General features: G+C 36.7%; 3 protein-coding genes, 1 non-coding gene and 1 pseudogene across 4 annotated transcripts; 1 reads left to right on the top strand and 4 right to left on the bottom strand.

The window, feature by feature from the left end:
- Positions 1–293: 293 nt before the first annotated feature.
- Positions 294–3,494, bottom strand: LOC101893752 (large ribosomal subunit protein uL3). Its single transcript, XM_005181598.4, has 6 exons — positions 3,355–3,494; positions 2,814–3,006; positions 2,435–2,603; positions 1,692–1,827; positions 952–1,341; positions 294–747 (listed from the first exon to the last, which is right to left on the bottom strand). Exons 1-6 carry the CDS (start codon positions 3,355–3,357, stop codon positions 400–402), a joined length of 1,239 nt encoding a protein of 412 aa, XP_005181655.2. The 5' UTR covers positions 3,358–3,494; the 3' UTR covers positions 294–399.
- Positions 2,683–2,763, bottom strand: LOC131801528 (small nucleolar RNA U43). The gene has a single exon (XR_009341852.1). It is a non-coding gene; the product is annotated as a small nucleolar RNA U43 (small nucleolar RNA).
- A 1,312-nt stretch (positions 3,495–4,806) lies between the features above and the next one.
- Positions 4,807–5,968, top strand: LOC131801519 (armadillo repeat-containing protein 7-like; annotated as a pseudogene).
- Positions 5,868–6,478, bottom strand: LOC131801518 (small ribosomal subunit protein mS33-like). The gene is made up of 2 exons (XM_059120277.1): positions 6,258–6,478; positions 5,868–6,190 (listed from the first exon to the last, which is right to left on the bottom strand). Exons 1-2 carry the CDS (start codon positions 6,378–6,380, stop codon positions 5,972–5,974), a joined length of 342 nt encoding a protein of 113 aa, XP_058976260.1. The 5' UTR covers positions 6,381–6,478; the 3' UTR covers positions 5,868–5,971.
- A 1,175-nt stretch (positions 6,479–7,653) lies between these two features.
- LOC131801517 (protein CLEC16A homolog) lies at positions 7,654–12,395 on the bottom strand. The gene is made up of 11 exons (XM_059120276.1): positions 11,969–12,395; positions 11,685–11,824; positions 11,474–11,622; positions 11,269–11,411; positions 11,125–11,211; positions 10,221–11,065; positions 9,850–9,963; positions 9,305–9,772; positions 8,668–9,247; positions 8,405–8,602; positions 7,654–8,339 (listed from the first exon to the last, which is right to left on the bottom strand). The coding sequence occupies exons 1-11, from the start codon at positions 12,169–12,171 to the stop codon at positions 8,006–8,008; spliced, it is 3,261 nt and encodes a 1,086-aa protein (XP_058976259.1). The 5' UTR covers positions 12,172–12,395; the 3' UTR covers positions 7,654–8,005.
- Between the last annotated feature and the right edge of the window lie 831 nt (positions 12,396–13,226).

Genomic DNA, 13,226 nt, shown 5'->3' with positions numbered 1-13,226 from the left:
GTAATTTAAATGTCGCTGCAAAGTAGACACGCTATGTGACGCGTGGTATTTGACAAGCGTAACTTATAGCAACGCGTAGCGCGTCCATTACGCGTTGGCCTCTAAGCAGGCATCTAACGCTTGCAACGTTCATAATGCTTTGCGCTCTGTCTGCTTTGATAATCATTTCATAACAGGAAATCATAACTACTACTATGAAGTCTCCGAAAAAGATACATTGTTTTCCTTATTAAATTCAAATTTTTTCTAATCGTTATACCTATTTTACCCACAAATTAACAAAAATGACAAAGTTTTCTATTAACATCCTTTATTTTCTACCATACGAAGGTATTTTTCATATGGAAAACCATACGCTTCTGGGAAATGTATATACATAATATATGTATAATATTAAATTTAAGCAGAGGTGGTGGTAGCAGTAGCGGTGGCAGCTTGCTCTTCCTTGATACGATCCTTCTTGAGTGGACCCATGAAGGCCAATTTGTCGGCAGGGGTTTGGAAACGACCATGACCCATCTTGGATGAGGTATCGATGAACTTGAGTTTGATTTGTTCCAAAGCAGAACGCTTGGTGTGCTTCAACAAAGTCTTACGCAAGGTAAGGACACGCTTCTTGGAGCCAATGCAGCAACCCTTGATCATGACAAAGTCGTTAGTGACTTCACCATAATGAGGGAAACCACCCATGGGGGTGATGGATTTGTCGGTCAAATCGTATTCAGTGGAAGCATTGTTCTTGATAACCTAAAAAGCAAAGAAGAAATAAGCGAATTAATGAGAGTTGCGTAAATATAAAATGCACATTAAATGCATATATGCAGTCAGTCCTATCATTTAAATATCATGTGGTTAATCAAATATAAGTTTTATGTTTGATGTCGGAACTTTATGAGTTTATCATCACAGATATACAAATATGGAATCTTGAATAACATGAGTAATATTTACCTTGCCATCCTTAGTGTGGATACCGGCACCAATACGGTAGATCTTCTTGTTGATTTCGGTACGGTGATGGTAACCCTTTTGACCAGCACGGGCGACGGTGGTCGACACACGAGAAGGATGCCAGGCACCAATACAGGCAACCTTACGCAAACCCTTGTGGGTCTTGCGGGGCAATTTCTTGGTGTGCCAACGGGAAGTGACACCCTTGAAACCTTTACCCTTGGTGACACCAATGCAATCGATCATTTCGTCTTGGCCGAAGACATTGCTGACGGGGATGGGCTTTTCCAAGTGTTCCTTAACCCATTTAACCTTATCTTCAATGGAACCACCGTTCAATTGGATTTCCATAACATGGGCCTTCTTTTGGCGTTGCTTGATCAAACGGATCTACAAAAGTTAAATGAAATGTTTCATTAGAATCGAATGTTTCAAATAAAAATGCAACAAAATGGATGATGTGGGAATGTCTGTGATATGGTTTAACTGCATGGTCATGACCTAAGCGGCTACAAACAGTTAGTGGAATATATCACAAATCGCCACCCGAAGGGCAATTTGATCTGCGACGTTGCGGTTAATTACTGTGCATTGAGCATCACAGCCAGACCGCCTTTTAGGAACATAGACACGCCGCGTCGCCGCTATACCCGAAGGCACAGCTACAACATAGCGCGTTAATGCCCAAGGACGTCGCGCTATATGAGTCTCGATTTTATACTGAATGTTGCAATAATTACCTGAGTGTGGGCGATAACGCGGATGACTTTGCAGTAACGGAGCATCTTGCGGAAGTCATTTTCAATGCTCTTCTTGCCCAAATCATCGCTCCACTTCTTGCCGGCCTTGGTGAAAGCCTTCTTCTTGGATTTGTACCTGGTTACAATCAATGAAATCTTTTGTTAGCTTTTGGTGTCAAAATGTGGCGGCATTACTGTATGTCGTCGCTTTAAAGCATTGTCAACGTGAGATTTCGATCCAGTTATCCTCTAGACGGGCAGCTCCATTGGTTTCAAAAATAAACGCAATATCGTAGCTGTTTTTAAAATAAACAAAAGGGAAGCGAACCTCATCACGTTAAGTGAGCGGAGATTGCATCTTCCAGTCCGGGCTCGCCACAATGAAATTTTATCCAATTCAAACAAATTGTCAAACTTCATAGCTCATCCAGACACTTGGTATTTTAAAAGCCCTCTCAGTGTAACACTGATCCAAGAACTTTATAGTGACTTTTACATTAAGTAAGGTATAACAAAAAAAATGATCTCATTTCAACGTGGTTCCACTAGTTAAAAAAAGGGTGTTGGTTGCTTTGTAGTATCAGAAGGAAGGCAGGCAGAGATGGTAATACATTTAAATATCCTCATAAGAGCTCTCAGATACCATCTATCATCATTTAACAAAGCGACCAACACACAATTGTTTGGAGGAACACGTGTCGTTGACAGCAAAACAAAATGGCGTCGTGACAATAAATACATACCAGTTCTTGTAGAAGCGACGACGGCACTCTTCGGACAAATGCTGAGCCCAAACATTAACCAAGGCACGCAAACCGAATGGAGTTTCAATGTAGCCAACGGCACCAACAACAATCATTGGTGGAGTTTCCAAAACGGTAACGGCTTCAACAACCTCCTTCTTGTTAATCTCTATTATGTGGGAATACAAAAGAAAAGAGATTTGTTAGAAACTTGCACATAGCGTAGAAATATAGATTTTTCAAGATGAGAGATCAGTCCGCCCTAGTTAAATTATAATCATGGGAATCATTTTTGTTCTAACCATAAAAAATTAACTGTTTCTCATCATAGAAAAAATATTAAATTGATTAAAGAATCTGTCGATTTTTGTAAACTTACTTGAGCCAGGACGGTCAGCTTCACGGACAATGTGAGTCATACCAGCCTTGTAGCCAAGGAAGCAAGTCAAATGGACGGGCTTGCTGGGGTCATCCTTGGGGAAAGCCTTTACCTTACCACGATGGCGAGCAGAGCGCTTCTTGGGGTAGAAGGCCATGGAACCATGGCGAGGAGCCGAGAATTTACGGTGAGACTGAAATAGAAAAACAAATGGGAATGTTACAATTTGGCAAATGAAAAATGCAAACGTTGAGGTTATGTTTGTGAAATAGTCAAAACGTGGCAAGTCAACATAAACACACAAGATTTCGAGTATAGCTTATTTTTCCAAAAATATGTCAATTTCACTGATTTTTAAAAGAAATTTATGGCACGAAGACAAACACGTGTTTTCTTAAGACGAAAGGTATCGCCATTTATTTTATTCACACAACTTCATACCAGTTATTTGTGTGTGTATATATTGTTTGCCACTCTAAAGAGATCAAAACGTTCAAAAACTTTATTTCTTTAAATAAATTATTACTTAATAATTTCTTACCATTTCTCGAGTTCTATATACCGACTGTTCTTCTCAGACGGCGAAGACAAAAAGAAAGTTGATTACCGGAATTGAGCTTAAGTGAGGTGCAGTTAAAGGCCAGAGTTGTATTTACAAGCATGTATACAAAAGATAAATATTGTGAAAGAGAGTGCGTTTTATACAAGCCACACACGATACAACTAGTTGTACAACTGGAGAGGTTGCATTCAAGATTGTATCATTAGTGGGCTGGTTGCACAAAGTTGCGTCTATACAGAAAATTTTTTTTTTTTTATTTTTTGGCATGTTTTACAAACCGATTGTAAAGGTTGTGGGCATGTCTCACAGAATTTAAATTCGTGCTTATTTTCGAAGGGACAACACCATCGTTGAGTGCTTCTAAACAAAACGGAATCCGATTAAATATGTGATTTTAATCGACACAGCTGCTGGGACAATGAACAGTCGTACCAATTATGGAATTGAAAATGTTGAATGAAAAATTATTTAAATTTGTAAAAATTGTCGAAAAACTCGAATTATAAACATATAAACTATTTAGGTTTGAAGCGTCGATGCGTCTACCTGTATTTTTCTACCATGTGTTGTACCACGGCACAATTAAACCAACATAATGCTAGGAACACAATTGGAGCGAACGACGAATTTTTTCGCGGCGTATGTTCGTCGTCAAAAATAAAAACCATATGTGTATATGGAAGTGCACACAATCACGGCGCCGGCGAAAATTTCGTCGGTCGCCGCGAACTCAATTAGCTTTATTTCTATTTCATACGCCGGCGAACGGCGACAAAACAGTACAAGGTGGCCATACTTGTACGAATTTTATGTGTTTTAGTAAATAAAGTTACTTTTTACTTAAAAATTTGTTATGGTCACTCTACTATCTGTTATTCGTATAAAAAAAAACATAAATAATTTGTTTATTTATTTGTGCACTTGCGCCTGAGTGAAGATGGATATCAGTGAATTTATAATAGAAAAGGTGGACATAACTGAAATTATAAAGAATTATGAGTTCTTGTATAATTTTCATTGTAGTCAACAAATGAGCAAAAAGTAAACAACTTCATCAGCTGTTTTATAATTTCGTCGGTATTGTGTTCCATACGACGAATTTTCGCGGCTCATTTTGTCGCCGCGTAGGGCGAAATTCGTCGTTCGCTCCAATTGTGTTCCTAGCATAAAACCGTTTCAGTTATGATTTCCAATTGTCTTTGCAAATGGCAGAACTCTTCGTCACAAAAACAAATTGTAGTATTATGACCATAAACTATATTGTTCTGTGTGCTTAAACGCAGGGTAAAGGACAATGCATTGAGAATAGTTTTTACGACAAAACAATTAAATTAATTAAATTAAATTTATTATTATTCGTGTCATATTTTTAGGAATAATAATACGGCAATAATAATAATAACAGTATAAATTCCGATTCAGTTCCGATAGTTCCTTTCAAAGAATTGTTTCTTTGAACAAGTTCGATCGATCTAAAACGATACAACTTCGGAACAAATTATGTTCAGTTCCCATCAAAGTTTGAAAAGAAAGACCCCGTGTCCTGGAATTAATCGCGAAGAGTTTATAGAACACCTGGTGGAAGAGTACTACACTACAACGAATGTTGGTATGAAATTTAAACGTTCTGCTAGATTCCGATTTAAGTTACTTAACTTTATAGAAGCTCAAGAACAAGTTACTGCTAATCTTGCAAACTTTGCGTATGATCCCATTAATTGGGAATATTTGAAAAAGAAGGAAGCGGCTCAACTGTTCCTAGAGTTGTTGCGAAGCAACAATGACAGACTGAAATTGCATGGCATCGCTGGATTGTCCAACATAAGTTTGGGTATGTATAGGATTATTCGACTTTCAAAATATCACTAACTCATTAAGTTTTCAGACCACGAAATATCGTTGCACCTAAGCAATTCCGTTAATTTTAAAATTATTCAAGAATTGCTTTTGAATTCGCAGAATACTGAAATTCTTCTGAACTGCTGTACAATCATATATCAGCTCCTAAATAATCAACAAGGAGAAAGAGGAGACATACTCTCCAGAGACACAGTAAAACGTATCCAACACATCAATTCCCAATACAAGAACAACAAAAGACTGGCCAATATTTCGGAATTACTGCTATTAGATTTTTGTAGACGCTATGAATTTACTGAGGAGCCAGCTAAATAGTAGCTTTTTTAAGATATGCTTGAGTACTACACCCGCCGCCCAACAAAAGCCTATCAAACTGGTAAAAATATTTTCTCAACAAGATCTCGACAATTTTTCACGTTTGACCGGCGACCCAAATCCTATTCACAGTAACAGCATTCCCGAGGAAAGTCGTATGGTACATGGCGCCTTTTTAAATGCGATCATAGCCGGTCTCATTGGAACTCACTTTCCACCAGGAACAATTGTTTTGGAGCAGAGCTTTAAATTCCCCAAACCTTGCCGCATAAATGTTGAATGTGAATTTCTCATTCGAACACAAAACGAACGCAAAATTTCCACTGTTACTTATGAATGTAAACAAGGCGATAACGTTGTATTTGAGGGACTTGCTAAGCTACTTATTTCCAACAATAAATTAGGAAAATAAAATGTATATCTATTTCTTTGAACGTTTGCCCTCGCCTTTCTTAGGCGGAGCTTTGCCTCTCAATTTGCGCATACGTTTCATTTCTTCTTTGAAGTCTTGATGTTCGTCTCTGAATAGACCATAATCTCTAAGGTTCATCATTAGAAGATGTGTTTCAACATGTCTGGGATACCAATTTACGACATAGTCGCGCTTGTCCACCGGCTCCTCGCTGAACATTCTCACCACCTGCATAAAACGAGCACATTGTAAACAAAAACATTCATCTTTCACAAAAAGAGTTCGCGTAACAAACCTTCATTGATTTATCATTTGTGGTGCGAGCCACTTCTCCAAAAATGCGGTTGGACAAATAATTCATTCTGCGGGCATATTGTGTGGTCAATTTAACCAAGTCGGTGTACTTTTTCGCAGACATGTTTAATTTTTAAAGACACCGTCCAATTCTAAAATAAATAAAATGCACTCTTGTTATGTCACTAGAGCTGTGTCGTTCCGAAATGAACTAGTTCAAAAACACTTTTCAGGAAAAAGAACTATCGGAACTAGATGTAGCTCGTGTATTCCTTTAGTAACACTAGTACTTTACGACTATGCCTGATGTTTATGATTCTTGTTCTGTTGCAGATACTGCCCAAATCTTCTATTTTTGCAAGTTTGGGAAAATCACTACAACTTCTACATTAGCATTTTTTGGTCAGATTATCCGTCTACGTTTTCGTACAGCCCATGGTAGAAGAATATAGGTAGACGCATCGACACAGCTGCTGAGACAGTGAACTGTCAAACCAATTTTGGAATTGAAAATGTTGAATGAAAAATTATTTAAATTTGTAAAAATTGTTGAAACACTAATTATAATAACCTCCGAATGACGTCGTATAAGAACACATATAAAAATCTACTTATGTTTAAAAAAAACATTTAAAATTTTTTGACATATCAATGCTCCCTAGCCATTAAGAGTTTGTGATGCGTTCTAACTCTGGTGATAGGTTGTACAATAGCACTGTGCCTCCTGTGTTCCAATTCGGTATTTCAATAATTTTAGCCCCATTTTTTAAAGGAATAGTTTAAAATTAGCTACTGAGTGTCCGTAATGGTTTCTTCTTCTAGAATGGGCATTTCTGGAACAGACCATCACTGTCATATAGGTTCACGTTTATTTTTGAGATTTTAGCCATATTTTTTAACAGGATTTTTTCACATTTCGTATTCAAAACTGGCAATACCACTATAACAGAAACCAGTTACTATCGGCTGTATGGAATAATGAAGAATTTTCATTAACCGATTTCACTGAAAAAATGGATCCAATATTGAACTCAGATACTTTTATTTTTCTTCGTCCGGCCTAACCGGCATTTTCACTTGTAATTTTCAAAATAATAAATACAAACAGGAAATTGGCAGAAGTGAGGCACAATTAAATAAATTGAAATCAGTATGTCTGCCATTCCTTTTTATTGTACCAAACTACTATCCAGAAAATACAATAACTAAAGTATTCAAAATTTATTCCCAATCATTCAATATGAAGTTATCAGGCGATGCATTTGATTGCCGCTAAATAGCCTCGTTCCAATCAACATATATTATTTAGAAGAAGTTTTATTAAATTCGATTATGAGCTGGGTGTGTGATACCAACTCACGATCAGTTTCAATTACGTTTTAAATAATATTAAAAAAAATGTATTTAATAATGTTAACTGTTATTATTTTAATTTTTAATATTTCAATATTACCCACGATTTCGCTTCGGTTATTAGTATTCCTTGTTTAGTATTAAAATAACATACAATTGTATTCTAAATATTGGTTATTTACAATCTATTAAATATATATATATATAGGTAGGTATGTATAATCTATTATTCTATTGTTTTAGTCAACATGTTTGTAAGTGCAGTAAAATCAAATCTTTTGTAAATAAAACTATTATCAACTATTAAAACAAATCACCATTACCGTGCAACAATTGTTCAATGTTAGTCTAAATTTTAAAAGTATATGCTATCGAAAAATATGAATATGAACTGATTTAAACAGTTTCTATGGTTCCTTTACGTCTAGCAGCACTAGAACCAGCTGTGCAATTCGAGGAATTTGGTTCTTCCGTAGCTATAAACGACGTTTCCTCCGAAGACTTTTGAGTTTGTAATACATTATCTTTACTGCTTGAAACGCCATTGGTTTGATTAGACATTGCACTGTCTCGTCGTGGCGAGGCATTGTGTACTGACATTTGATCAAAATTTAACACTCTTGACGGTGTATGTGAACGTGAACCAGCATTAGAGGATGATGAAGGCGTTCTTCCATGCGGACTGTTATTACGCGAATGCTGAAAATCCTCCAAAGGAATTTCTTCGGACCTGCAATTAATGCAACGATATTATTTGATAGGAAAAAATCGCATATAATAGATATATTCACATACCGAGGTCTTTGAGTCAGAGGGCTACCTTCGCGTGATGTCCTCTGTAATGAGTTGTCTCTTGAGTGAGAAGAACTTTTGGCACCTATACTGGGAGAATGAGAGTGTTCGCGCTGCGATGAACCTGTTTCTCCATTACTTGCAACAGCACTGGAAGTTGGGCTACGTCTGCGAGAACGCCCCGAACCTTCATTACGTATGCTGTACATATATAGAGACCAAGTTTATATTACTTTTACAAATACATACAAATCATTTAAAATTACCCTTCTATGGAACGATTTTGAGCCATTTGAATGCGACTAACACCACCCGATACATTTTCTCTTCGTAAAGCAGCTGCGAAACCAGGAACTCGATTATTAGTAGAAAAGATTGGCCTGTGATCACGTGAAGATCTAGAACTACTACTACTGCTGGGCCCACTGGCCGACCTTAAACCAGCAACAGCATAAACCGGCGAATCTATCACCTGGCCCGGAATTTCGATCATCTGTGCTATTTGATACATTTTCTTTTGTCTGGCCTTACTACGGCCTTTCGTCAACCTTTGCTTTGCTGCCATGCATCTAATATGATCGTCAAATAAAAATTTGGCAGATATTAGAGGTGTGCGGTTGTGGCTAGCACCACCGCGATGTACAGTTATGTGCAAGCACCTGCTGTCATCTTTATCGCCAATAACTTCAACATCTTGCAAAAATCCTACAAATTTTGCTACGCCCCAACCCAAAAGTTTGGCATCGGGTTCAACTAGGATCAGCTGCAGCGAATCAATGACCAGGAATCTGCGCTGCTTAACGTTATCCTTTGCAATAACCGTGCATGCTATCAAATCACTGTTGTCTGCAAAAAATAAATAAATTTAGAAACATGTGATTTTTACATTTTTAAAAAACTGACTCAAATCCAAGACATTGTCAATTTGCACCAAATTAACGGAGTTCGTCAACGGCAGCATATTTTCTTTTTCATTCAGATATTGTTGGCACGTTTTGCGTAGTAAGAAAAATACTCTTATGGCTCTCCTTGCCTTTTCTACTTCACCGCAGGGAAGACGTCTAGTAAATGGTATACCAGTCAAGGGAGTACCGGTGGGTGGCAATAAAATTGCCGAGTCCATGCATAAAAACTCGACATTCAAATTGGTTTTGCGCATTTCATTGTATTCATCTTCAAATAGATCGAGAAAAATATCTTCGGATTTATAGAAATTTCGCAACACAGACATTGATTGATTTCGAGCTGCAAACAACAAATCCTGTTGAGCTTCTGTTATACAGGTTGTGGCAGGCGAATCTTCTGTTGGCTTTGTAAAGGTCACCAGTAGATGTAAAGCTATTTCAATAGTAATGAGACGAATACGACAAGCTGTAATGAGAAACGAAACAGAGTATTTGGCAATTTTCTCTCTATATTTAGCATGGAAAATAAGTTATGTTACTTACATGGTTGATTGGACAATGTAATAATACTCAGTAGGCGTTCAATTATCTCCGATTTATAACTGAGTGCTCCATTTGATTTGGATAGCACCTGATGGAACCAATCATTTTTGACTCCTAGAAGAAGATAATTTAATGTTAGTTATAGTACCATCAAATATAGCTTATATAAATGTATCCAGTGCGAATGTCTTAGATTTTAAGAAATGTTTGGAATAAGCATATTGAAGAGCTATTGAAATGAGTGATCATTTACATACCATCTACTCAAACGTAATAATTTAAAGTTAGAAATAGCAAGCAGCATGAATAGTAAGATTGGAAAAGAAAATATGAATACTCTTATGGGTAGTTCGATTTACAAAAAATACAACCTTTGTTAAAAGTCATGGCATATATTAAACACAGAGCCAAAAGCGCCAAATAGTCATTTTCGGAGCAGTCCAACGCCGATAGGACAGTATCCAAAAAGGGTCTGTTTAATGTTGGATGGATCACCGTCACTGCGGTGGGAGATGTTAGTTGCTGTAATTTTTCCTTTTCTTCGTCGGTGATATTTGCCAATTTCGTTGCATTGGACAAGGTCGAAACAGCATTTTCTAAGGCTTCAGTAGAGCTGTGGATTTCAGTTTCTTCTACGGGATGGATATTGCTAGTTGTTGCTGAGTCATTGTTAGAAGCTGTCACCAAACTATCCTCGGTGGTTTCTTCTCCATATGAGTAACCGGAGAAATTAGCCGCTGTGTCCAATGCCTGTTCCAAACTTTCACGGGGTTCTGTAAAACTAGGCACCACAACTTGACGATGTTCCTCGTACAGAACTGATGCAGCACCTTCTTTAAATACGCTATTATCACCATTCAATATAACCCATGCCAGGGCGTGCACCAGTGGGGAGTGGGTCACCACCAAAAATACCAGTGATAAAAGATATAGAGCAACTATTGAAGATACTCTGGGATTTTGCATCTCCTGAATGTCAATATCGACATTGCGATTTAAAACTGCAGCCAAGTTCTGTGTAACCAATGCCAGTGATGGTGGAGGTGGTGCCGGTGTTAATGAAAATATATATAGAGGTACAAAAAGTTTATGTAACAGATGTTCTGTTAGCACTGCATTCAAATCGTTTATTTCCAATAGGAGTATATCGTTTAAATAATGCAGGTGATCTAAATGTTCGGCAACCAGGTTTGAGAGTTTCTGATTCGATTGATGGCTGAAAAGAGATTTTAAACGTTTATAATTTATTACAATATTAAATACCTTACAACTTACTCTATGTCTGTGCGTACACAATTGTCCAACTCTAAAATATGTTTACCAATAAACCATACCAAATTACTAAAATATGGAGCAGCCGTTCTAAACGAAGATAAAAATTGATCAATATTTTCCACAAGAACACAAATTTTAACTCACTTGTCTCTTATAAAACGCAACATGCTAGCATTTTGTACTTTGTATACATTTAAAGAAATTGTTCGAACTGCTATTCGCACCATACTCTCGGGATGATTAAAAAATTTAATAGCCTCCGTATAGAGAGGGAAATCGTTTGTATGCTGAAATTCGAAAACAAAATATATATAGTTAACAACAGGTAGTTACGTATATTAAACTCTACCTCATTGTAGAAGAAATGAATGGTATGGGTGTTTAGTTTCAAGCTTAGCGTTTTGAGAAACAATATGTAGTAGCCCATGACATCCTCATCGGAAAAATCGAATTTGTGTACAATAATCGAGTTGACATGATTATTACTGAGAAGGTAATCTAAAAATAGTTAGAAATACAAATAGAAATAATATTTACATATCGTTCTTGACTTGACTTACACAAAGAAGTTTCATTGCGAATGTTTTCGAACAGTATATTCAATGTCTGCAACAATTGAACACACACAAAACTAGAGCCCCCACTTTTCTGCCGCATTATATGAAGAAAGTAGGACAGCATATTCTTCTCCAAGAAGAAACTGAAAGAATGAGTTTAGAGATAAGGAATATGCATATTTATAGAATAGCAATTAGAATATCTAATAATAGTTGAGTGTTTCAGCGCTTCACATTTTGTGCTAGTTGACCGGGCAGGGTCTGATGACTATGGGACCAACACTTACTCAAACACTGAGGAATCGTGCTGATCACCCCATATCAATATCTCGGCAATACTTCGCAAGGATTCCACCAGCAAGCCTCTATTATTCTCTGATACTGTTGTGTTCTTTTCCAAAACGCTATACAAATATTTCAAATGATCCAATGATAGACGGTTTTTTGGTTTATTCCAACCGCCACCAAACCAGCTACGACTGCGAAACATTTCTTCCGAATTCCCAAACTTTTCAATATCAACAGTAGCGATACGACGCAAATTGCTGTTATTCCAAACCGATCATCAATTGTTGATAGTTTTTTTCATGTGAACTTTTTGTTTATTGACACTATTATGAAAGGGAAAATTACAAAACAAATATATACTTTCTCCCTCTATGTTAAGAATTTTTTGTCTTTTTCAGGGAAAATTAATAAATTAATGATGACAATCAGCTGTTTGTCAACATTAATTGACGTAATAATCGAAAGGAAGCTTTTTAAAATAACTGGTTACACAACATCAGTTTTGAATGACAGCTATGCTCATATGTTGATTGTTTAGTTATGTTGGGTGGTTCGCAGGGGCCACATTGGTAAAAAAATGAAAAATATGTAACATTCCCTACGACCTCTACCATGGTAGAAGAATACAGGTAGATGCATCAACGCTCAGGAACATTGATATGTCAAAAATTTTAAAAAGTTTCCTCAAAAATAAATAGATTTTTAAATGTTTTCTTATATGACCTCATTCGGAGGTTATTATAATTCTCGTTTTTCAACAATTTCTAGAAATTAAAATAATCTTTCATTCAACATTTTCAATTCCAAAATTGATTTGACAGTTCATTGTCCAAGCAGCTGTGTCGATGCCTACCTATATTCTTCTACCATGACCTCTACTTTAAAACAAAGCCGAACGTGTAGACTACAGAAAATTTCGCAAATTAAAAACGGTGGTTATCGATAAATGTCATTAATTCTGTCATTGACTAGTTAGATAATTGCTTGTTGGTTTATCGATGACGTCTAACACGAAATGGATGGAACCATGGCGCAATAATACGTGTGTCTGGATACCCTAAAATTTGTAACAATTGTTACAATTTTTTAATGGAAGTCGTCTGTTAAGCGAAAGTTCTGCAAAAGAGAGCGGTTGGAGAGAGATATTTTGACAGTTCTATCATTGAGAGTTTGCAAATTTGTGCTGGACAAATTTCTTCTTGCAATCACTTGCAACTCTTCTTCTTCTCATTCATCGACATTTAATCAGATGTTTTC

The sequence above is a fragment of the Musca domestica genome, unplaced genomic scaffold, assembly GCF_030504385.1.
Source record: "Musca domestica strain aabys unplaced genomic scaffold, Musca_domestica.polishedcontigs.V.1.1 164, whole genome shotgun sequence".
NCBI lineage: Eukaryota > Metazoa > Arthropoda > Insecta > Diptera > Muscidae > Musca > Musca domestica.
Note: the sequence above shows the minus strand (reverse complement) of the source record. Positions and strands in the feature narration are given on the sequence as shown.

What these genes read in the sequence shown, in the direction of transcription:
- LOC131801517 (XM_059120276.1), bottom strand. Translation starts at nt 12,171, where the DNA reads ATGTTTCGCAGTCGTAGCTGGTTTGGTGGCGGTTGGAATAAACCAAAA. An exon ending in TGTGTACGCACAGACATAGA is followed by an intron (nt 11,066 to 11,124) that starts GTAAGTTGTAAG and finishes ATCTCTTTTCAG; the next exon opens with CCATCAATCGAATCAGAAAC. An exon ending in CCTCTGACTCAAAGACCTCG is followed by an intron (nt 8,340 to 8,404) that starts GTATGTGAATAT and finishes CATTAATTGCAG; the next exon opens with GTCCGAAGAAATTCCTTTGG.
- LOC101893752 (XM_005181598.4), bottom strand. An exon ending in GCGTTATCGCCCACACTCAG is followed by an intron (nt 1,342 to 1,691) that starts GTAATTATTGCA and finishes TAACTTTTGTAG; the next exon opens with ATCCGTTTGATCAAGCAACG. An exon ending in TCCACACTAAGGATGGCAAG is followed by an intron (nt 748 to 951) that starts GTAAATATTACT and finishes TTTGCTTTTTAG; the next exon opens with GTTATCAAGAACAATGCTTC.
- LOC131801518 (XM_059120277.1), bottom strand. Translation starts at nt 6,380, where the DNA reads ATGTCTGCGAAAAAGTACACCGACTTGGTTAAATTGACCACACAATAT. An exon ending in CAAATGATAAATCAATGAAG is followed by an intron (nt 6,191 to 6,257) that starts GTTTGTTACGCG and finishes CGTTTTATGCAG; the next exon opens with GTGGTGAGAATGTTCAGCGA.